Below are 27,115 nucleotides of genomic sequence, written 5' to 3' on the forward strand. Positions count from 1 at the left end.
TGATTGCAACCCGTGCCGACCTGCGATTTAGTTTTGAGGTGCATTTACAAGGGGAAAAAATCGCCAGGCCACTAACGTGTCTCAGGCCACTAGAACAAGAAATGTAGGAACAAAATTAACATATTTTGAGAAATATTAAAATAAAAGCTTATTTTTACTTAAAATATATCCATATTTACTTGTATAGGAGTTTGTGTCTTAGTAGGAAACTGCTAACCTATTCGCAGGTATGACCAACAAAAAAACGGCAGTTTCAAAACTCCATTTTCAAATTTTTAAAAATATTTGTTAAACAAATTTCAGAATTTTTTAATCATCACATTGGGATTTATTGAGAACATAATAGGGAATAAAATTATGACAATACCTCCTACAGTTTTTCCGTACCTGCGATTTAAATTTTGCGATTTTCGAGAAAAACTAATTTTGGCGAATGTGCGGATTTTTCTTGCTGTTATAAACTTTAAGTAAAAACTATTCAGAATATTATAGTCCATGCAATTTTAAATATAGTCTGAATGTTTTACTAAAATCGGAAAACGCCAACCCTTAAATCGATACAGTAAATCATAACAGTAAAGAAATTCGGCTCATTCACCAAAATATGGCCAAAAAATTAGTTTTTCTCGAAAATCGCAAAATTTAAATCGCAGGTACGGAAAAACTATATGTGGTATTGTCATACTTTTTTAATATTTTTATTCCCTATTATGTTCACAATAAATCCCAATGTGATGATTAAAAAATTCTGAAATTTGTTTCAGTATTTTGTATAAATTTCTTATACAAAATACTCGACCTTTCATTTCTCCATTCATGGATTAAATCCTTTGAATGCCTACTACACATTTCCTATAAAATTCCCAAAAAATAATACAAAATATTTTCCAACTCTTCTTGTTCATTTGACATCAAATTTGACATTGTTTGATCAGTAAAAGTATGTTAAAATATTTTTTGAAAAATGTACTTCTTTATAATTTTGAAGTCCTTAAAAAAGGACACAGGATCACAAAATGAAAAACTGAAAAACTGAAAACACAGTTTTTCTCCATTAAATTTATAGTTTCAGACGTATATCATCCGGTTCGTGTTTAACGATTTTTTTCTCTATTTGTCGGACGGTGTTATAGTTATTCAGAATAAAGATTAAAAATTTTCTTTTCGCCAGAGTTGCCAAAATTGCAAATAAAAGATATTGAAATATCTAGCAAAATCACTTAGTTTTTGGTACAACATGTCGTCAACTCTCCACAAAATTCTCATACACGGCCAAGATATAGTTTGTGACTCAAAATTATCTGTTGGGATTTTATCAGAAGAGGCTCAAGAAGCTTGTAATAAAATTTTCAAAAAAGTCAGAGAAAATAATGCGAGAAGATGTGGCCGAAAAGAAAACTTAGAAGATATTTTTAACTTTTTAATTGTTAGCTTGGATCCAATAATTACAAAAACAAGAAAAATACCAAAGAAAAATAAACAGGAATTACCCCAAGAAGTAAAAGAGTTTTTTAGCAATACCCAGTGAAATAACAAAAATGTGTTTTCAATTACGAAAATTATCTATTCAATAATGTTTGTATTTAAAATTCAACCAATAACGAAAATTGTATATTCAATTGTCAAAATTATCAAATTCAAAACTTAAAATTCAATAGAAAATATCAGAAAATTTAGTTTATGAGCACATGAATACTTGATTAAGTTATGAAATAATTGAAACCAGTTCAATATGTGACAAATATTTGAATTGAAACGGTTTAATAACTAGTTTTTTTCTGAGCAGAGGAAATTTTTTAAAAAAAGCTGAGAGACAAATCTCTTTGTGCCGAATTTTGTACATGCCCAACCCCAAATATTTAACTCTTCAGAGTCCAATGGATTTATGGATCATCCTGTCGAAGTAGCACAAAGCCTTTTACTTGATCCACATGCAAAACCTCCAAATTTAATATTGTAGAATTGTTTATGTTGCTACAAAAAGAACAACCAAATAAAATTCGTGTATTTGGTTATTGGACCCAACAAATTAATAATAAAATCTATAGTATAAGTTTTCATATCTACTTGTAGAAATAACAAACATTATGGTAGTCAATTATTCGAATTGAATAAGAGTAAATGTTTTTTTTATTATTCGAGTAATCGACTAATTTTTAAAATTTCTTCGGTTATTCGAACGAATAACGAGTAAAAAATGATTCGAATAATTTAACCAAATATATTTGAAAACAGAAAATGTTTAATAATTTGAATAAAATTACAAAATGAATAATATATAAATGTAATTAATAACAAATAAAAGGATTTTAATTTTAATTAAATTATTGATCGAATAATTTTTTATTCGAAATTTAAATATATTATACATTCGAATAAAAAATATATATCCATAGTAAACATTAACCCTTAACTATAAATTTTCTCATGCACAAACACTCAACACTCTTGTAAGATTTCATTGTGACAACATGTGTGTATACATTTATAATTAAAAGTACTCGAACGAGTGGTATATGATTGTTGAAAATTTACCAGCAACAATGTTTATCGTAAATTCACTTGAATGTAATTGTGGACGTAAAGGTCCTTTCTTTATTTCGCATTGAAAATTAGAGTCGTCCAAATTTACATTTTACTCGCTACATTTCACCTGCATTCTCCATAATATAAACCCAAGGATTAGGTATCATTAATGATATGTATATTATATTATGACATCCCGTTTCATAATATTTGGTATGTTGACTTGTATTATGTATTTAGTTTTTTTTTTTTTGTAAATTCATGAACCACTCTACTTTTTTTATACATACATATTTCAGCTACAAATGTTATTGAGAAACTCAATTTAAAATTGTGTTCAGTAAATTTTGGCTTTTATTGGTGGCTCTGGTTGGGCGTTTGGTTGGATTCTCTGGCCTGGAATGTTCACCAAACAAATTCGCTTTAAACATTAATCACTGTCAAACAATGCTGTTGCTACTATTGTTTTTACTTTTGTAAAATTCTGTTATTGTTGTTATTGTGCAGCAGTAGTTTTGTCTTTACCTCGTAAACCTCAATGACGAAACATGTGTATAAAAATGCGTAAGCAATTGTGTGCAAATATACAGTAATGTTGAAGGTGGGTTTACATTCCCAGCAGTTCTAGGAGACAGTACCGAACTAGTGATTTTACCCATCATTTAGGGTGGGAGCTAGTTACTTCAATAGCCACGTGACTAGTCATTTTAACACGGGCATGTCCTAGGCAGGGGGTCAATTGTTTCTTTTTGATTACAATGGGACTGTCTAATAGCTGGTCCAAAGTCGGCAACGCATTGGATTCACAAACTGGTTACATAGCGTCAGTTACCTTGCTAGCTTTGTATTATTTTTACACTTGATCAGCTACTTGACTAGTTATTTTAACATGTGCATGTCCTAAGCAGGGAGTCAATTGACCCTTTTGATTACAATGTGACTATCGGATAGCTGATCGAAGGTTGTCAACGCTTCTGGTGGGTAAAATAAACTGCAGTACAAAAAAAAGTTTGAAGTGACTTCACCATAGGTTATTAAGAGACACTAAAGTGACTATTGACTTCATGCTATGTTACATGCGATATCAGTATACTTAAGCAAAAATCAAAATAAACTGTATGAGAATTATATTAACACAATTTATAAAAAACCAGTTTGTACGAATTACTCACAAAACGATTACTTAGAGACACTTAAGTGACAATTGTCTTCACGCTAGATTACTTGGGATGCATAAAGTAACCAATTGTCTTCTCTCTGCACTACAAAGAGCACACACGTGTCAAATGACCAAAATATATAAAATGGAGTCAGCCAAGTGATTAGACATTTGTGACAATTACTGTCTTTAAGGGATACATTGACTACTTGCTTAACTGCTGGGTTGTAATACATATAATTAGATTTGTCGAAGCTATGTTTTGTCTTTCATCGAGGTTCTCAGTTCAAATTTAATATAAAAATGGTTTAACATCGATCAAGGTCAATTGTATATAACTTTTTAACCGCTTATCAAATTTTTACAACCTTGGTTTAATGTATTTTTCTAAAGATCCTTTTCCTCAATTGAAAGCTATTTTATGGTTACATGAGGCGATCTCGAGATAATAAACAATTAGCAAAAATTATAGTATATTTCGAAGAATTATCAAAAAATGTATAATATATTTGTTGCCATATCTTTGTATTTAGACTTAAATTGTATGAGTATATTACCAAAACCCCTTTTTCTTAGAAAAAATATTTATAAATTTACACAATATACTTTAAGCAAGGATATTTTAAAATACATATCCCTTAATTTTCTTCATTATTATTATAAAGATAAATATGAGAAACATTTAATTTGATACCACAAAATGTTTCTAAAAATATCGTATTATTTTTACTATCTATATAGATTTTGACTATCATTTCAATAAAATTGTACTTTTTTCTATTATTCTCGATATGGAGACAGTATTAATTATTTATGGATCCAAGAGTAAGGTACACATATGTAAAATATAGGGAGTGTAAGAAAAGATAAAATCACTGCTTATTATTGGTGTTTTGTTTAAGCTTTGATATTTTTACAAATAAAGCTTGATATTTTTCTAAAGCTTTTTGGGAAAATAATATGGTTAATTTACGATTCACATGATTGTATCAACCATATGTAAGGTTACAGTAAGGTAAGCCAGTATATGTTTGTGACATCTCATGCTCATCTTTTAAGACCAAGGAGGAATCAAGCTAATTTCGGATATTCTGTTTTGAAGTGAAGCGTTTTCCATAGAGAGCTTTCTGCATCGATTGAAGCAAATAGTAGTCGGACAGGGCAAGATCTAGATTATAAGGCGGGTGAAGCAAAACTTCCCAACCTGTTCATTCTAAATACTTTTTAACAGGTTATGCAACATGTGGCCGACTGTTGCATTGATGGAATATTACAGACATGAAGGCCTCATATTCTGACCCTTTTGATCCTACCAAATACAGAGTATTACCATAGCGCCAATGATATTTAGCTTTGATGTCGATTCGGCTGTTTGGCCTTGCGTCATATACGATCTCTTATGCTTCGGGATATGGTAATCAATCCATTTAACATCGCAAGTAATGATTCGCTGCAAAAATGATTTTCCTTTATATCGTTCAAACATCACACAGTGGTATGAGAAAAAAAAGAGGGAAATAAATCTGTAACTTCTAAACCCTTACTTCGATTTGAATGAAATTTCACATTCTCAAAGGGGAAGTATTGTCGAGTTTAAGTTTTGAATCTGGGCCTCATGAGCAAACCAGGAGCTGGACCAAGGGTCCCCAAATTAGGACACCTCGAGTATGGTCAATTTTAAAAATGATACTATTTCTTCGTTTGTGTTCCGATTTCAAAAAAATTACATATATACAACATTCATTGAGCACTACATAAAACTTCGTTGTAGCTTTCAATTATCTCTTCTAGCTTAGGAGATATCCGCATTTGAAAATTAAATTTTCAAAATTTTTACCCAACCTACTCCAGTTTTTTGATGACCGCGGTTCCAAATATTTACCGATTTTGTCCATTTTTTTCACCATAACCGAGTCCAAATTTACATGCATTTGAATTTAAAAAAATTAAAAAAGGCGATTTTTCGCTATTTTTTTGAGAAAAAAGTACTTTTATTCTTTTTCAGTTATCTAAAAAATGTATACTTTTTGAAAAGCTTAATTAACGTTTAAATATATTTTAAATGAAAAAAGTCGATAGCAAAATATAGTAACCCATTTTAGATGGCCCAATATGTTCTTAATTACTTTGTAAAAGGTTCCGATAACCCCGCCCCTGGTGTGGATATTATAGCCAAAAAACGAAAATATCCCATTTTTGGAATTTTTCAATACTTTTTTGGGAATTGCGGGAATCGTGATTACAAATTTCAAAATTTGTTTTTAGTTTTCTATTTTCAATAAAAAAATCTATATAAGTTTAAAATTTTATTAAAAAATATTCATAAGTAAAAATGTTATTGTAATTTAAAAAAATTGTATCTATGCAAAAACTCAATAAAAAGCATTTTTTGTTATATTTTTCAAAAAAGTATTCCATGAATTTTTTAATTGTCAAAAGTTATATACATTATTGAAAAGTAGACAAAAATCCTCAATCCATTGATATATAACATGTCTACCTTATGTTTTTTACGTGTCAAATTAATTATGGAAAACTTAACAACTCGCATATAATTTACCTAGCACTGTTATTTACATTCATAAAAATGTTGTTATGTAGGCAACATGCTTTTTTATGAATTTCTATGTTAGGTATATTCTCTATGAGTTGTTAAGTTTTCCTTAATTAATTTGCCACGTAAAAAACATAAGGTAGACATGTTATATATCAATGGATAGAGGATTTTGTCTGTGCTCAATGAGGTTTATGTAGTTCTCAATGAGAAGATTCTATATATGTAATTTTTTTGAAATCGGAACACAAACAAGAAATAGTATCATTTTTAAAATTGACCATACCCGAGTTGTCCTACTTTGGGGACCCTTGTCCCAGCTCCTGGTGGGCTCATGAGGCCCAGATTCAAAACATAAACTCGACAACACTTCCCCTTTGAGCATGTGAAATTTCATTCAAATCGAAGTAAGGGTTTAGAAGTTACAGATTTGTTTCCCTCTTTTCATTTCGAATCATCTTTCATGGTATCTCGAGTTCTATTCGTATGGTACCAAATTTCCCTGCTTTTGAATGAATCCTGCTGCTCGCAAATTTGAATTTGCTGCATGTGCAGCTCCCAATGATTTTGCCAGCTTTTGTTCTTTGTCTTAAAAATAGTTTTGGCTGGCTTGGGCGATCATTGTCATCAGTGTCAAAATCACCACTTCTGAACCGCACACTTCACTATTTCTCTGGTACGTTGAAACCGATGGAACACATTTACCATAACCTTTGGTGAATAATTCGTGTGCTTCAGTAGTACTTTTTTTCAAACTAAAGAAGTAAAGCAAAACTTCCCTCATAGGGTGCATTGTTGACACAAAATTCGACATTTTCGAAGCAAAACAAACTTTGGTGTTTACACTATAATGTTAGAAAACCGCCTTCAAAATATACGCCATCTATAGTAAATCTAGCATTTTTAAGTCATACACCCAAAATATTCCATATATTTTAATTTTATACAGAAAGTTCGACTGTCTTACAACTCTCACTATTTTGTCAAATATTTATTTTATTAAATAAGCTTTAAGCAAGAAAATATTATAGAAGAGGGAATGGAACTAACACATAATTGTGTATGTGACTAGTTCCAAAATAATAGGGACCGATTCCAGTTCTAACACTTTATCAACTTAATCATTGAAATACCGAAGGAGGAAGTAAACCGTCAGCTTTTCGGTAGTCTACGACAAGTCACGGAACTAACTCAAATGCAACTGTCCTGTTTTGCATATTATAATACTGATCATAAAATTGTACTAAAATTATTTGTTTATATTTTGTAAGCTTTTTACCACAATTGGTCAAGTAAAGTGATATGGCCTCTTTCACAAGTCTTGGACTAGTGCGTTGAAAAGAATTAATGCAAATTTCAAGAAGGTTATTTAGATAAATAGAAGGAAGTTTTAGCAACAGTGAGTTTCAGGGAATATGAAGTTATATCCCATTCTGCTGTTATGCTGATGCTATATACTATTATCCATTTCTGGGAATCACCTTCAAAACAGTATATTTTACTAAATTCTAAATCAAATAATGTAGTTTTCACAATATGTATTTGTATTGTAGTTACATATTTCACAACCATAGTTTGACAACTTGTTCGACAAAAAATGTTTAAAACTATAGAAATATTTTTAGCATGTTTATGGTTTATTGCAAAATTATTGTTCATTCTTGTTGTCGCTCAATACATGTCCATGTTTCTACTTATTTCTTGATAAATAATGGTCATTGTAAAGATCACGTATAACATTTTTCATTAGTGCAACATACACTTTTTTCCCTTAATTTTGTTTTTGTTTGCCTTTTATTTTGAATTGCTTTGAGAAGCCAGAGCAAGTTTCTTCAAACTCTGTGAACAGTTGCTTAACAAATGTTGCAAGAAGAATTACGTACAACATTAACAACAACAACAAAAATAAAGCACAGAACTCAAAAAGAAAACAAAAAAACTCAAATGTGTTCAATAACTAACCTGCATGTTTCGTTACTCTGTTGCAATATGATTTCATAGGACACCAGGGGCGAGGAAATAGAAAAACAGGACGATGAAATGCCAGAGTTGTACAAGTGAAAAACATTCTACAAGACAAATTGAGAGAAATGCACAAAACTTTTCAATTACGTTAATTTAACAAACTTTAACTCAATCTTCCATTTCGTTTCATTATTATTTATTTTTTTTTGTCCATGTGTTTTTCACCAGTTTGTGAATGAATGTACATTTGATTGTGTGTCGCTCTGTCAGGGTGGGAGTTTAATGTGCTTTTGGATGAATTCAATATAATAAAACAGTTAGAGAAAACCTTTTGTCAATACATTTTTAAACAAAGATGTGATAAATTGAAATTATGTGAAATAACATTTTGGAAAATTGTTTGATTTTAGAAACATTTTTAGTATTACATATGTATATTTGAGACTATGCAACAACTATTTTATTTTTCTCAGTGTTTTAAAAAAATGTCTAGGATTTGCAATCATTTTTGTTTTCTTCTTGGTCTTTTTTTTACGTGATTTGAACAAACAACTGTTATCATGTCATATACAACACAATTTTACTTGAGGACAAATTAAAAGAATAACTAAATGAAAAGTATTTTTCAAAATAAAAAAAAATTACATTTTATAAAAATGTATTACTCTGTTGGAGCTTCAATCGATTTATGATAGAAATTTTGTTTTCTATAAATTAATAAAAGAAATTAATTGGAATTTGAGGATAAGTTTAGAATGAGTACATTTGACAAGCAAAAAGAAGGAATAAATTGTAAAGGTAATGGTTTTATTAGATGTTCAAATTGCTGTTTAAAAAATCTAGGTTTTAGTCTTTATACTAATAGCTCTTAGAATTAATTTGTCAAATTTGTATTTTGCGATATCAAAAATGGACCTATAGAGAAAATTATAAGTACCATTAACCTGAATTTTACCTTTATCCACGAAAACCCATACAAAGTCCAGTTCCCATATTATCTCTTTCTAATTTGCAATTGAATCTACCAGATAACAGACGCCGCGAGGAATTCTGAAGCAAAGCATTCATGTCTACCAACCACAACCGGAATATGTGTATCTATAAGCAATACCAATGCTTCGGGTATATTTAGGTAGTACCTGTCGTAAGATGACGATAGTCCACAGAACTGATAATCGTTGCCTTCGTCCTATTGAAAACTCTCATACTAGTGAAAAGTCTCGCGCGTCAGTTACATAAGTCTAGCTTCTGCAACTATGTTGCTTTTTAAACGATGTGTAGAAATCGTCCCTTAGTTTTGTAGATAAGAACACCTTCCCATTTCAGGTGGTTGAATAGCCTCCTAATAAGAATCAAAGCTCAAAAATATGACTTGAATGCAAATGTAATTATGGCTGACTTCATAAACGCAGTAATCCAAAGCAATTACAAGGTAAAGCAATACTTTGTGACATTCATGAACTCATATGAAGTCGTTTATGAAGTCAGCCAATGTTTTAACCTTGAAAAATATTATATTTTTCAAACAAAAAATTAAATATTTTTCAAACAAAAAACTATCAATGGCCTATATTCAAAATCCTCTATCTTAAAAAACACAACATTTCAGGAGAGCTAAAAAACTGCTTTTATTTTCGCGTATTACTTGAGTAATTAAAATTCGGTATTCTACAAAATTTTTTTAAAGCAACTACTGAATCTCACATATACTAGGTTTTTAAAATTTTGCATTATTGGGGACTTTATGATAGATAGATGGTTTTTCTTCACAAAATATTCAATGTATATGTATGAAAATGATAAAATAGAAGATTTTGCATTTTAATAAAATTAAATTATTTTGATTTCATTTATGCCATCTGTCAGTTTTAACGAGTTTTATTTAAGATGATGATAAACAATATTAAACATAAAGTTATAGAAAAAAATTTTTTTTTTTGTTTTTTTTTTTTTTGATTTTTTTTGTTGTAAATTATCTTAATATAATAGAGACCCTTTAAAATTAGACACTTTTTTAACCCTCCGTTAGCCGCAATCATTTTCAATCGAGACTAGTCTCAATATCAAAAAAAACAAGTAAGAGAGCTATATTCGGCTTTACCGAATCATATATACCCTTCACCAAATTATACTTTAAAATAAATTTTTTTAAATATTTTTAGGTAAACAAAATTTAATTTTTTTTTAATTGTTTTTGAAATTTTTTTTAAAAAAAGGTTTTTTCAAATGTTTTTTAATTTTTTTTGTTTTTATGGAAAAAAATTTATGACAAAAAAAATTTTTGATGAAAAAAAAATTCGGATCAAAAAATATTTTTCCCGATTATGACCCATTGTAGGTCCAACTTACTATAGCCTTATCTACATCTTTCAAATGGACTTTGAATTATCTATCATTAGGTATCCATATTGTCTATATTAATGACTTAGTAATCCATATATAGACCAAAAATAGGTAAAAAATCGAGGTTGTCCCGGTTTTTTTCTCATATCTCCGTTATTTATGGACGGATTTAGCTGATTTTAAATAGCAAACTTCTCGAAAGCATGTCTGACAGAATTATTAAAGATTTGGATCCCGAAGATATCTGGGGTCTTCAGAAAATTGATTTCAACTAACAGACGGACGGATAGACGGATATGGCTTAATCGACTCCGCTATCTAGAATATATATATTTTATAGGGTAGGAAATGAAAAATGTAGAAATTACAAACGGAATGACAAACTTATATATACCCTTCTCACGAAGGTGAAGGGTATAAAAAGGCGCGTTTGAAAATAATCTCTTCACTTTTTATTTCGAAAACATAAAAACAGTATTAAATTCAAAGTATTTAAAAGAGTAATAAAAATAAAATTGCAGTAAAAATATATTTTTATCAAAAAATAGTCTAAAATTTGGGGTGTTTAAAAAAATTTACAATAAAAAAATGTTTGCCTGTATCAACCAAACTCCAACTTTAACCATGTATTTTTATGCCATGGATATTTTATTTTCAAAAACAAAAAGGAAAAATATTTTCATGGTAATTCAATTCAGAATCGGAATTCGCTATTTTCATAAATGTAAAATTCATGTTCAGCATGCAAAAATTAGTAAGAAACATCAATTGCAAGAAGAAATTATTCCAAAAAATATTTTAAAATTAATTATTTTGCTTTGGGAAAAAATTAATTGTATAAGATAGAGAAATAACAAAAATACAAATAAAACAGCAAAAAAATATGTTTGTTATGAAATTCACACCATAGCACTATGTGTTCAAAAGCCAAAATTGCGGCAAAAATTATTTCCAAGGGATATAGCAGCATAAAACTTTGTGAAGAAACCCCTGCTGCTAAAATAGGCATTTTCAAAAAATTGGAAATACCCCCTCCCCTCTTTTCTGATAAACCCCTCACCAACTCTCCAAACATTTTCAAAAAAGATCTCAATCTATATTCTCATAGCACTTTCTACAAATACCATTTTAAAAAAGTTGCTATTAACCCCCCCCCTCACTCTTTTTATAACACCCCTTCTAACACACCAACAATTCTCAAAAAAAAAATTCAATTTATATTCTTATAACAACATCCACAAATAGCATTTCTTTGTTTGTTTGGCGTTTTCATGGGGCTCCGCTATAAGTAAATTTTGGGTAAGCAATTGTATATGTCTTTAATATTCGCTATCGTTATAAAACTTGCTACATTAAGCTCTCATGTTTCGGTAAAAGTAGTTACAAAAAATTTTAGTATGTTTCTAGAAAAAAGAAAATTATTTGCTTCGGAGCAAGTAGTTGCAAAAAATTTGAGTATGTAATGAAGCCTGACCTTCCCACAAATAACCGCATATGTATCATTTCTTGGGCAAATGCAGGCAACATAAGTTCTATACTACAGAAGATAAACAACTTTTTCGTAACTTCACAAAAACATTACTAATAAAACCACGAAATTTTACACATAATATAAACATTTAATAAAATATTTTCAGTTGTTTTTTAAGTACACACCTCCGGCACAAAGTATAACAGAGGCGAATATATTTGTCTCTTTCGCTCGAAACAATTTCAACTGGTTTCGTTTTGTGCTTATTTATATAGTTGTTTGTTTTAACGCACTGTCTGTATTAAACCGCTAATTTGTTTTCTCTTTCTATCGAAACAATTTCAAAAAAAGCTGACTTTAGTGTTTTTGAACTGTTTGTGCCTCCGGTATTGTAATCCATTTTGGTAAAATCTTAGTTATAACCAATTTTTTAAAAAAATCACTTTTTCCCGTATGCAGTTTGTTTTACTTTTTTTCAGCTTGAAAACTCTATTTAAAAAATGTAAACTTTCATAGCTGTTTATATACTATAAACTGAGTGGCCAATTGGCACAAATTTTTGGCATTTATATCGCCGAAGTGTTAGGAATTGAACCTTAAAATATTTTTATCAAAAAGCGAATGTTGAACATTTGAATTTTTGCCGCAAAAATTGGAAATGGGCACATAGTGCATAGATGAGGGTTGTTTTACTGAACATTTTAACATCAAAAAGTCATTTTCGTGAAAATCAAAGATAGAAGGTTTTGAATATAGTCCCTCGATATGGCTTGAATTTATGTTCCCTTTTTATTGGAGAATGCTATTGAAATAATGTGTAATACAACTGTAATTCAATTGCTTGACTATAATTCAAGGCTTGAATAACACTTGTTTTCAACTTGAAGTCCAGTAAAAATGCTTATTGGGATCGATTATACTGCTGAATTTAAAACAGTTATGATTCCTGAAAAGGCTGAATTTTGAAAATAATTCACTTATGAGGTAAAGTGTATTTGAGTGATACACTCCAATAAAAAAACGCATGCCTGTCTGAATTATCTACCAACGACTTGTTGTGGATCTGTTTCGTAATATTATTACGAATACTAAGATTAGTAGATCAAAACATGTTCGAGCTTTCCCACATAGTATGATTGCCATTAGTATCCAATGATATGATAATTGACGCTTGTACTGCACCTGTTTATCAAGGTTCGTACCAGAAGTTCGTTCTCATCATAGATTAGATGAGCCTATGCATTTATTAGCGTTGGTAAACCCAATCACTTTAGGGCTGTCCTCGTCAAATAGACTGAGCTACAATTGGATAGAAGAACAATATTATCCTAACCAAAATACTATCACTGTAGAAAAGTGTCTTGGTAATTGGAGAATAATTTTTATTTTGGTTTTGCTACAGAGATAGATTTGTCAGATGCCCTAATGCCTCATCATTTCCACATCCGATGTTCCTGTAACCCTTCTACCATTTGATGCAAGCGAACGCAGTAAAGAAATAATAATAAGTAATTTAATCTTCAGGGTGACACACGATCACTCCTGGCCATTTATAGATAAGGTGCTAGTTGAAGGTTTCAACCGCTTGCCAAGCATTTCGCTTGGTTGGTTTTAATAACTAATGCTGGACTTCGAGATGAGGTGCATACATTTTTTTTGGTACCTTGTTCACTCCAACTTCCTTCCGCCTCACTTTGATCCCCTCAAAAACCTAGCTACTCCAGGGTTAGCCGTCCACATGCTTTGCTGACTTAACATTCTCAGCAATAGCATTGAGCATAGCCTCGTACTTCTGAATGTACAATAGTAAGTATGTCTGCACTTCAAGTGATTTTCCATTGTAGTCAAGGTCATCTCCTCATTCCAATGGACAGACGTAAAGGAGAGAGCGCTTTCAATCCGCTATTCCTGTCTCTAGTTATATTTTGCATGGTCACGGTTCTGTGATTTATAACATGTCTTCATCGTCGATCTTATAAAGGATTGGTTTTATTTAATACCATTCATTATAACCATTATCCAAATAAATTCTGTACTTCCTCTTTAAAAATGTGTCCGATTTCGCTGCTCCAGTAGCATAACAATCTGGCAAACCCGGGTAAACGTTCGGTAAGTATTGGTCATATTCGGCACTCAGATCTGTGGTCTTCGGTTACTAACTTCGAGTATTAACATTACCCTTGGAGATTTTAGAGGTATCCTGTCTTTCAAGGCAACAAATCAAAATCGCATAAAGCCGCCATTAACATATTCAACATATGCTGTATGGTGTGGTTATGCTAGCCGAGAGATCCATGCTATAGTCCCGGATGGACACAAAAGTTCAGACAGGGATCCAGTAGCCAGTCGTAGTCTAGGGAACAATCGCTATAGGGTTGGGTTTTGGCCTCAATGACGTTTGAAGAGGGAGCAATATATTTAGTTAATTAAGTGATCTGATAGAAAGAGAAGCACACAGAAAACAATCAAACTAATTTCTTGATGGAGGCTATACAGCAATCGCCCTAACACAATAATTACCCCTCTAAGTTATCTAATTTACACTAAAAGTTTTGTCAAGTATACAAATATAAAAAAGATACATTAAATTAAAATAAACATTTGTGGCAAAAATAAAATATGCACCTATATAGAAAATATTTCATTGTTGGTCAATATAATTTTAAATTTATTTCTACCATAAAATTTGGTTATTGGTTGTTGAAAACGAACCACTACCAAAACATGTTCACTTAATTACCAAAAACGAAAAACACACGCACGTCCTCACACATACACACACACACTGATATAAAAAGAATCATAACGGAAACGCCACAATGTGTGAGAACTTTTTAAAAAACAACAAACGGATAAACAAACATGTTAATGGGCAGGATACTAGTAAATATTGGTAAATATTTAACAAACGGCACCAACATGTACAGATACCTATTTGAATGTGTTTCTAAATTAGGGTTGCACTTAAGTTTAGCAATTTTTCCATTTTCGATTCGAATAAAAGTTAAATTTTTCAAAAAAGAATATTTAAAAACAAATATGATAAATAAGAAATAAAATAAATTTTTAAATAAAAAAGGCTGGGTAGAATTTTTAGAAAAGTATATTTTTATTTTTTATCCACCCGCGTGCATACATATTTCTTTATAACTATACTTAATTTAATATCTTGTACAAGTTACGAGCTCTACAAATCTTTGAAATCTTATATCGATCGGACATTTGTACGGAATTATCTAGATTTTTGGGACCAAAATATGCTAATAAGAGATTATTTTACGAGGTCGTGAGACCTCTAATGCAATTTTATGCAATTCAAGACATAAAATTTTTGACTTTTTTTTTGCAAACGCGAACTTTTCTTAGGTTTTTAGTAGTGTTTATAAACCGGTTAACCGAAAACCCGGTTTTTCTTCGAAATCTCGGTTTTTTGCGAACCGGTTAATTTAAAATGTTGATTTTCGGTTAACCGGTTAATCCGGTTTTTATCACTCGGGTAACCGGTTTTTAAAATCTCATGTTTTTATGCATTTTTAATATTCGTTGTGTACATATTATTGGTCTTATTTGAAACCTAAATTGTAGATTAAAAATACAAACCTCTTTAGATTGATATAATATTAATATTTAAGAATTACAATGATTCTAAATAGTAGAGGACGATGAGTTTACTTAAAAACTTTTTCAGAATAAATTGCACATAATGAAAATATGTACTTAAAAATTATAATGAAATTCCGCATAATTCTATAAGTTTAGGTTAAATCTTACTAATGATTCATTAAAAACTTAGTGATGATTTTACCAAACTTTAAATTGAATTCGATGTACATACCTTGTTTCAATAAATAGGACTTCATTAGTGCGTTTTGTTCTTAAAATTTTAATTTATTAATCATTTCGTTAGCTTTTCAGAAATATTACAGGAGAGACAAAAAAACGTTCTAAAATCCATGATTTGAAATATTTTTGAAATATGAAAATGGAGTTTTATTAATTATTTGGTATGATTTATAAAAACAAATAATCACAGCTAAGAAGAAGTGCTTTTGCATCTTATAAGTCCTTTTTTGGGACTTGTAACATTTTCTGTTTCATATCAGAAATTCGAGGTGAAAATAAATTTCAAAATTATCAAATATTTAATTAAAAAATTGATTTACATTTTTTGGTTGAAATTTAATGAATAAACCAATAATTAAAACAAGTATTATATATTTAGTAACATATTTATACGCAATTCCATTTGACTGAGATAATAATTTTGACATTTTTACAAAATAAAATGGACTTAGCACCTTTGTATATTTATAGTTTTTTAATATTAATCATTCCTGACTACTAAAAACTACAAATTTTAAAGCTGTATATACTATATTGGACATTTTATGTTTTCTACACATATATGACGGTTAACCGGGTTTTTCGATGTCGGTTAACCGAAAGATCGGTTTTTTCAAAAAGGCCAATTTTCGGTTAACCGACAAACCGGTTTTTTAAAAAGTCGGTTTTTTATAAACACTAGTTCTTAGATTCATTCATATAGGAGGTTTTTGGACGCTTAGTTGGATACGAATGGAATATCTATCAAAAAAAATCTATCAATAAAAATGGGCCTTTTTTGTTTTTTTTTGTTTTGCTCAAAATAAAGCTTAGGTCCGTTCCTTTTAGAGATTTTTGGTCGCTTTGTAGCCCATTTTGAAAAAAATTTTAGATTTTGAAAAAAAAAAGCCAACAAAGTTTATGTTTTGAGTTACAAAACATTTACATATTTTGATAGATATCCAACTCGCATCCCACTAAGCTCCAAATAGGTCCTCAAGGAAAATCTTGAAGCTTTTTTTTGAAATAAGTTTTTGATTTCGGAAAATAAATTTCAAAAGTTTTTCATATTGGAAACACTTTTAGATTTTGCAAAAAAAAGTCAAATATTTTATGGATTGAGTTACAAAAGTTTTATTTTGATAGATATCGAACTCGCATCCCACTAAGCGACTAAATACGTCTTCAAGGAAAATATATAAGCATTCTTTTAAGAAAAATTGGGCCCATTTTGAAAAAAAGAAAGTCAAAAAAGTTTTTGATTTCGTAAAAAAAAATATTAAATTTTTTTTTTCGAAAGTTAGAAGAAATAGCTATCTAAACTATTTGGACACATTTTGCTAAGAACAATAGGTAATATGTTACAGGGATGTCAAAAAATCTATTTGACCAAAATGTCAAATTTTGACAGAGAGTTCGCCACCGATCAAAAGACATCGATTTCAAAATTTGGTTCACTTAACATGAAATCCCCCATATATATTCTGGGTCATCATGAGATTCTAAGAAGATCTCGCTATGTATATCCGTGTATCTGTCTGTCTGTTGAAAAGACGCCAAAACAAAAGGAACTGGTTTGTTTTTGAAAATGAGCAATATCGGCCCATGATTTCACATAGCGCCCATACAAATATCACCGGAATACTGTTTGGGCAGTCATACCTTCAGTGCATGCCTTGAGCATTCGTAATTGTCTTATAATAATTAATATTGTGATATAATTCGTCATAAATAAGTTTTAGATGAATCTTAATCGTTCTACCAACTTTTGTGAGGATTGGTCCATAATTGATCATACACCCCATATAACCCCAATATCAGCAATGTATTTTATTGTCATATATTGATAATGGGTATAGAAGATTCGTAAGAGCCAAATATAAGACTCTTACTTGTTATTATCACGGATCGTGACAATTATGACATCTATATAAATAAAAATCAATTGTCGTTCATTGGTAATTGCATCAGTTGAGAACGGCCGGACCGATTTAGACAATTTTTTTTTAAATTTTGGTCATATTCCAACTTAGGATTTTACGGAATAAAAAATTGACCACGCCCTTTTTTACGCTCACCTTTTTCGATTTATCTAAAATCGGAAAACGGCTACACCGATTTGGCTATTTTTTTGTTTAAATGTTCGTAGTTATCCAATTTAAATTTTTACTGAAGGAAAAATTGATCAAACCCACTTTTACGTCCGCTTTTTTCGATTTATCTAAAATCGGCTATTTGGCTAATTTTTTTTAAATGTTCGTATTAAAATTCGTAAGAAAAATTCGTTAAGCAGCTCGATCTGTGATCACTCATATTTCTGGCCAAAAATCGATATTTTATATAAAAACTAAAGAATTTCTAAATTTAATAAGCGTTTAATCAAGAAAAAGTGCTCGATCTGTGATCACTCATATTTCTGACAAAATATCTAATAACTTCGCCAATAAGCGTTTAATCAAGAAAAGGAGCTCGATCTGTGATCACTCATATTTCTGAACAAAAATCGATTTTTTATATAAAAACTCAAAATATGTACATATGTAGTACATTAATTTCCATGTATGCTATTGTTGCTTGGACAGGACAACGTCTGTCGGGTCAGCTAGTTTATAATAAAAATCATTTGTCATAAATTATTGTTATTTTTTTATTTTTATTTTTTTTTTTTTTTGTTAGAAATAATTTGTCAGTCAATTATTTTTGACAAAAAAATAAAAATCATGAATTTAAAAGCAAGTTATTTTATGAAGATATAGTTGAAAGCGATTAAAACGGTATGCTTGACTCTCCGATATATTCTTGAGATGGCTTTTTTCCTTTGAAATTTCAAGAATAATTAATATATTCGGTCCCTGGTTATTATCGTAAATCGTAAATAAGCAAAATAAGATATTAGTAAATATGCCACGAAATATAGTTTAATGGCTTGTTTACTTAATTTTAACAAATTTGAAACCAAAAACTACATTTCCTTCCTAAATATTCATGCGGTCTCCATGCTAACCCATAATAGGTACAACATTTTCGTTTTTAAACCTCATGTAGCGTATATTAGAATCGAAGCCAATTTTTGAAAAAAAATTTGATATCAAGTTATAACGTCATCGATTCAGAAATTATTTCAATACAGAAATTATTTTTCATGTTAATTTTTTTCCAACATTTCAGTTTTAATATTTTTAAGACCCAAAACTTCATATACAATTTTATGACTGATACAAATTTGAGACCTTGATGGCATCGAAAATCGAAAAAGTGCAAAATTAAGGCCTACCCTAATACACATGTAAACCTATTTGAATGTTGAATGTATTTGTACACCCATACAGCAACATGTGTTTGCATATGTTTTTAAATAATATTTATTTTGAAAAATGAAAACACGCACCTAAAAACATCAATGTAAAATCCTCAAACATACATTTACAAATAACACCTGCCTCTACAATTTTATTTAACTCTTTTGTTTTTATTTATTTCCCTTTTATTTTTCCCAGGGATTTTTCTTTTTTTATTTTTCTGTTAACATTTTTCACTCGTAATTCATAAATTAAATTGCTGTTTGTGCAATCAAATATACATAGGCTAAAAGCAACTCGCCAGCACTAGCCATTCATAAATGGCCGTGTTGATTTTACAATTTTATTTCCACAGTTTTAATTTCAAAAACCTCAGAAAAAATATAACAACAACAACAACCAACAAATTATAAATGAGAGAATCTACATCCTATTGACCCCATTTCAATACTTTCGCTCAACAATTCCTTACATACGTTCAAATGTACAGAATACAAGTGGCGCAAAAAAAAATATAAATAAAAATACACACCAAAACTTCATGAAAGACATTTCCGGTCTGTTTTAAATAGGTATGGTTCACTAGAATCCTGACTGGGATGCAGTGCAAATAAAACCAAGAGAAAAATTATAGAAAATATTTTTTATAAACTCTTCTATACTGTGGTTGAGTTAAGTTTATTTGGATTGTTATAGCTATTCAGAAGTAGGTTTTGATGAAAAATTGCAGTGTTTGTAACAACATAGATGAAACTGCATTGCTAAAAGAATCTATTAAATGATATTTTCGCTAGAAGAAACCAAAACACCCTTGATTCAAATTTTCTTACCGAACTAATTTTGTTAAAAAATTGAAAAAAATACAAACATACACAACGTAGTGACTGTGTTATAAAATAGCTGATATCAAGTTCGTCATTTATTCCATATTTTCCAAAATTTCAATTTACCCTCTTCAAAAAATAACTTGCTAACATTTGGTTCCACTAGTCAGTCAACAACAAAACGCCAGTCAGCAATTCTTGTTGCATAAATAACCAACAGGAACAACAATATTCGTGTAGCCTTAGCAGCATAAAACAAATCAAAGCAAAACAGCACAACACAATACAACAAAACACTGCACAACACAATAATGTTGCCGTAGGAAACGGATGCCAGCTTTCATTGCATTTATACTCGAAGGATTTCATGATAGCAAAACTTTTCCTATTTTCACAGTATTTTGTTACGTTATTATTTCTGTTCTCCAGTCTCGCTCTCAGATATTTGTTTTCTCTCTTACACTATTATCTTTTAAATTTTTTATTTTGCTTTTTTTAAGTTATTATTATTTTTTATCGTTGCATTTAAGCTGGTTATTGAAGCGAACTTGGATAGTATTAATTTGTCTAAAAAAAGATTGCTGAAATCACTTTATATCGACAATAAAAGTGGCCGTTCCTGGCTTTTATAAACTAAACCAAGTGTTCATTCAGTTCGAATCGTTGAAATAGAAAACACTAAATGTAGGAAAATAATAATAAAATTCAAATTGCAGAACAACTAAGAATTAGTACCACACACCACACATGTATAAATAAAAAAAATTAAAACGAATAAAATTGCTTTATGTACATATGAAAAACAAAAGATATATAAAACAATTAAGAAAGTACAGTCCGTCAAGTCCTATTATATGACACCCTACACCAGCTATGAGTATATACGCTGCAAATAATCCTTCCACTAATATGGTCTCTTTCGAATTTAGAGGAGAGCCGGTTAGACAAAACTACAACTTTAAAAATTTGAGTCCATTCAAAAACTGCTAACCCATGGATATTCCTTACAGAAATATCTTTCTAAATAGATATAAATGTCCAAAATTGTGAAGTAAAATTTTTCGTTAGCTAAGTCCTTTTCATAAGTTTTACAGGAGACACATAAAACGTCTTAAAATTCTTTGTTATTTTATTTAAAGTTTCTTTTGTCACTAAAGTAGCTCTTAAATGAAATTTCAAAATTATCCAAAAATTTCTTTAAATAAATTATAATTCACGTTTTTGGGTTAAAATTAAATGAGTAAATAATAAGCAAAACAAACGTGGAGCTATTACAGCAAAAAAGGCTTGACTAACCATTATATAGATTTAGGCCCTAATTTTGTAAATCACTTCACAAAGTGATATTTATATGGAAAGCAAAAACAAAATTTCAAAAATTTTAAAAATTTGTTTTTGTTTTATATACTAATTCTTAACAGAACAAACGCACCAAAATTCAAACGTTGATTTGCCTTTCATAATTTGAAAATTTTGTATATAAAACAAAAACAATTTTTTAAAATTTTTGAAATTTTGTTTTTGCTTTTCATATAAATATCACTTTGGTGACGTGATTTACAAAATTAGGGCCTTAATACATTATTGCTAACTAAATACAAAAGTGGTAGATTTTATCAATTCTATGGAATTAAATTTTGAATAAAATTATAAATTTTGTTAGACATTTCTCGACATAATTAATGAAAACTCAAAAAGAGTTAGTCCGCTGTTATTAAAGTAAACTTAGAAAAGTTGTGACATATATAAAATTTAATCTGTTTGAATATTGATTTTCAATCGGCTCAGTAGTTTCGGAGTTATAATAACAAAGCAAAAAATATATTTTGTGAATAAATTCGAAAATAATTCATCGATTTTTATGATCTATATATCACTTTGTTCCTATTACATGTGGCTTTGCGCTAGAATAATAAATCAGAACAGTTTTTGCCGTTTTCGAATTTTCAGGATTTTTTAAAACAAAAAAATTTGATATTTTCGAGTAAAAAAAATATGTTTTGCTTCAATTTGTTATATTAACTCCGAAAATACTGAGCCGATTAAAACGTAAAATATAATCGGATAAAAGGATTGGTAAAGCTTAATCTTTCCAAGTTTACTTTAATATGTTCTGTTTTCTGATCCGAGACCTAGCTGAGCGCTTTTCAAAAATATTAAAATCTTTGAAATCGGAATGGAAACAAAAAAATGGCACGTCTTTAAATATTTTACATGTCGAAGGAACCCCCTGGAGCATTTGTATGGCCCATTTTAATAACATAAACTCGAATACTCCTTGGCTACGCCCAGGTAAAGTTTTATCACGATCGGACCAGCCGTTTAAAATACCAGATTTATTTCCAAAACCTTTTGATTCTGCCCCACTGTGCACAAAGAGAAAAACCGAAATAATTGTTAACGTGTTTTAAACAAACAGTGTATTTATATCCTACACTACCATATTGGAGAGGGTATAATGCATTTGGACAGATATACAGTGACCCTCAAAAGTAAGTAAACACCAAAAATTATTTGATTTTTTTAAGATAATGAAAATTCTAAAATCTATCCGTCGATTCAAATTTAAAAGTTTCCGTTTGTTGGAGATTGAGTTGAATAATAGATTCAGTTCTAAAAAAAAAGATTTAAGTCGGAATATAATAATTTTTGTGATCTCAAACAAATTTCATTGGTGTATACTCACTTCTGAGGCTGTGTGTATGTAACGCCCAAAAATATTAGTCTAACACCCACAATAAAGTATGCCGATCTGATGTTAAAACACCTTGGCGAGCGGGAAGTTAAGAAGTGAGCACCATGATAAAGTGGATAATCTAAGGAGTATGTGTATTTCAAACATGTTCAAAATCGGTAGACCCTAAGTCAATTTGTATGTTATTTTGATAACAACTCGGGTTATTTTTAATATATTAGTGTTTTTTTCCAATTTTTTTTTTTAAATTTTAAAAATAATTTTTTTTATAAAATTGTTTGGATAACAACTCGGGTTATTTTTAATATATTAGTGTTTTTTTCCAATTTTTTTTTAAATTTTTTAAAATATTTTTTTTATAAAATTTTTTTATGTGAAAAAAATTCGTAATAAAAAAATGTTTCCCGATTTTATGCCCGACTTACTATGGTGTTATATACGTCGTTACAAATGTCTTTGAAATATGTGTCATTGGATATCCATATTTTCTATATTAATGACTTAGTAATCCAGATATAGATCAAAAATAGGTCAAAAATCGAAAACGGACATGGTTATTTCGAATATATATACTTTGCCACTCATGGTGAAGGGTATGCAAATAAATATTGTGTATATCATAGAAATGAGTTTTTAAAATAACTATTGCATTTAGTACGTCACAGAGAAAACTATTTTACTTACCACACATGTTGGCTTTATCTCCAGAAAATCATTATAAAGGCAAACTAAATTGTTTGTACGATTTTTCTCTAAATGAAGCTAATTCTCGATTGAAATGAGTTTTTGCCCATGGTCATTACATTTGTGGGGTTTTTCTTTTAAATGTTAATTGTATATTGTAACTTCTTTTTTATCGATATGGTCAAATAGGCGTTCATACAGTTCATGTCCATAAGTTTTTATAATCCCCCTACAAATGCCGCCCCAGAATGCAGTTTGAGCAGTCATAAATATGTTGATTGTGCGGCAATTCTGATCAAATTCTCCACAAAAACTCTGACCAATTTTTTATTTTAGCATCACCTATCAAAGAGTGGGTTATATGTTTGCTTAATGCTTCTACTGTATTCTTAATCGTGATTAAAGCATCCACTAATATTTCTAAATGTGGAACAAGTTTTTCATCATCTCTTTTTATTGGGTTCTTAAGTTTAAGAAATGACTGGATCATAGCAATCATGCTGTGCCACCTAGCACTGACATCTAGGTTTAGATGATACTCCTTGATAAATTCTTCCTTTGCATATTTTTCAGAACAGACGGTTTTTGTAATGTTTAATTTTATAAGACTACTACTATCTATGCTATGTTTATTGTGTTATCGTAACCAATCTGCAGACTTGCACCGAACGCCTATGAGTCGGTTAAGCCGAGCCACAGAATCGTGAAGTATTAGGACATTATGTATGTATGCTATGTAGTTCAAAAAGTCTTATTAGTTTATAACTTTTTTGTTTGAATCACAAAAAAATTTTGTTTAAACTATCATAATACATTAGGACCTTATGACAATATAACCTAATATCAGAGCGTTCGAATCCCCAAATTGTATCAAACATATTAGTTTTTAATTAATTAAACTAGTAAAAGCAAATAATATTTCTCACTAAAAGTTCATCTTTAATACGACAGGATGATTCCTTATTCCTTGCATCCAGCTGAAGAGATTTCAAAATATTTATTTTAAAAACAACAAAAAATAAAGTTCATCATTTTGTTTGTTAACATTTTCAATTTGTTTTTTTCAAGGACTTTGTTTTTCTATTATTTTGCAAACAAACTTAAAAAAAAAACCGAAACAACAAATGTTTCATAACAATCATTCTCTGTTAATGCTTTTATTTTCTTACTTCGTATACAGAATAATCCTTGAAAAGTGCTCGTTGAAAATAAAGGAACAATATGAAAAAAGTGAAAAAATAACTCTTCTCTTGACATAAATGTCATACAAATGCGTGACAAGAGTTCCAAAATAACAGAAGCATTTGTTCAACAACATCTTTTCTGACGTGTTTTCCCATTACGAGTACGAGTATTTTCTTACTAAATATGTCACATAATTTTACTACGCTGCCAAATACATATTTCTTCACATTTTATTTACATTGTAGGTGTTTTTTTTTCATTTTTTTAGTACATATTTCCCTTTTCATATTAAGCTTATATTAAAGTAAGTATGTGTTTGTTTTATTTTCACAGCAGACTTACATACATGTATTTAAAATAAATTCAATATATATACTAGAGTATCCAAAACCGAAAACCGGTCAACCTGTTTTTTCATCAAACTACACCAGTTTCGGTTTTTTTAACATTTCGGTTTTTTGACAACCCGGTTTTTGTAATGAAATATATTTTCTAAAGCTCATTCAAACATATTTATGGAAAATTTTGATTACATTTTAAAAAATATTGATTTATTTTATAGAAAATTATAGCATTTGACAATATTTAGTAAAAGATATAAAATAATTGCTTTAAATTAGAGCCTTAAGAATTCAAAAATGCAAAATTTTTGAAGATTTAGTACAAAATTCTTAACACATTTTCAATTACCGTCCACAAATATTAATAAATTTAAGGAGACATTTTTCATATTAAATACAAATTTAATATAAACCGGTTAACTGTATTTTTTGCAGTCAAAACCCGAAATCATTAACCGTTTTTTTTTTTTTAAAAAAAGACAGTAATCAAAACCGTTTTTTTCAAAAACACTTTTTTCGTTTAAATCGGTTTTTTAAATTGGCCGGTTTTTTGGAAACTCTAATACATACATACCTGCCAGCAATTGGTAGTTATATTTTGGATACACACGCAGAGAAAAAACATGGTTGGACATGGTTACGACAACTATACTATGTTCTCTGTAACAATATATTGTTGTCATAAACATATAATTATTGTTTTAATTTAATTTCAACAATATTATAGTTACTGTAAACGTTTATATTTTCATCGCAATTATAAATATGAATATGGTTTTCGAACAACTAAATAATGATAATTAGGTAAACATATTATTTTTATGTACAACCATTAAATGTTAAGTTTATATACGCGTAGTCATAATATGTTTAAGATGTTAACAGAATATGTTTACAACAACTAAATAATAATAAATGTAGTCATAATATGTTTAACATGCAAACAAAATATGTTTACTTTTAATTGTCTGTTTTCCCACCATTTGTGAGTGTTGGTGTTTGTCTAAGCTATGTTATTTTTACAAGTAAATTTTGAGTGTCTGTAATTCCCATTCGCTCTATAGTTTTATTTGTATATTATCTTTAACTTTCCTAGAGCGAATAACAATAAATTTGATTTAATCAATAATATTTTAATTGTGAATTTAGTACTTTAAAACTAAAACCTATTAAAATTTTGTATTTCCAAAAATAAATTTTAATAATAATATGATTATTTTGGATTATAATATGATTTAATTGGGTCATAAATATGATGACTTTGAGTCATATTATGATTGATTTATATCATAATATGATTATTTCAAAACATATTATGATTGATTTTTATCATAATTTGATTATTTCAGAACATATTATGATATTTTATGATACTAATAATGATCATAATATGTTTTAGACTACAAGCAAAAATCTGATCATAATATGTTGCTCTTAGTTTATGGTTACCACAACCATGTTTTTTCTCTGCGTGCAGACACTAATATGTGTCTCTACTTTGTTTCGAAAAAAATTAGTATCAAATTTCACTTTGTCGGTCAAACCACACAAATAAAATTTTATTTTTATCGATGTTGTCGTGCATCGCTTTGGCGAATGTGTACAGAAGTTATAGCGAATTTAAGGTGCTCACATTGAATTGAATTGATAAATATTATATTCCACCGGCTGGTAGTAGATCCCAAATAAGTATTGTTCGATCAAAATAAGAATTTTTCCTGTAATGTGTCGTGCCGTTGATATTCAAATTAAAACCAAATGGGTGCGATCTGCGTAATAGTCATGTGCTCCGAATGAAAGTTCGTATAGTGTATAGAAATATATTCGACAAAGTCTCAAGAAACCCAAGAATCTAAAAGTTTCGTTCGCAACATCGAATATATGGTGATTCCAACTTACGTCACACTGTATTCTAGTACCTAGAATCAAAAGGTTATCTAAAACTCCAACAGTGACAGATATTACTGTCACCCTTGAAGTAATAAATTGGATTTGAAGTGATTCACATTGGGCCAGAGATCCCATTTTTTGGCCATAATTAGAGCAGTGGATGTATGAAATAAATCAAAAAAAAGTAAAAATTCAAAATGGAGGTCAAAATTTTTAAAAATTCAATTAATTAAATTTTTATTGAACGCTTTTTGTAGACCTATGGTCACTGATTACAAATATGAAGTTAGACTTTGAAAATTGAATAAACAGAATCCAAAATGGCAGATCAAACATAAGAAAAAATTAAATATTTCA

General features: G+C 29.4%; 1 protein-coding gene across 1 annotated transcript in view; it reads left to right on the forward strand.

Moving 5' to 3' along the window:
• The first annotated feature begins 1,237 nt into the window (after positions 1-1,237).
• The window catches only part of fipi (factor of interpulse interval), a 138,711-nt gene continuing 112,833 nt past the window's right edge, over positions 1,238-27,115 (forward strand). The window contains exon 1 of the mRNA XM_065500041.1: positions 1,238-1,337. Coding sequence (XP_065356113.1) covers positions 1,238-1,337 — 100 coding nt within the window. The remainder of the gene's footprint in view (positions 1,338-27,115) is intronic.

The sequence above is a fragment of the Calliphora vicina genome, chromosome 2, assembly GCF_958450345.1.
Source record: "Calliphora vicina chromosome 2, idCalVici1.1, whole genome shotgun sequence".
Classification (NCBI taxonomy): domain Eukaryota; kingdom Metazoa; phylum Arthropoda; class Insecta; order Diptera; family Calliphoridae; genus Calliphora; species Calliphora vicina.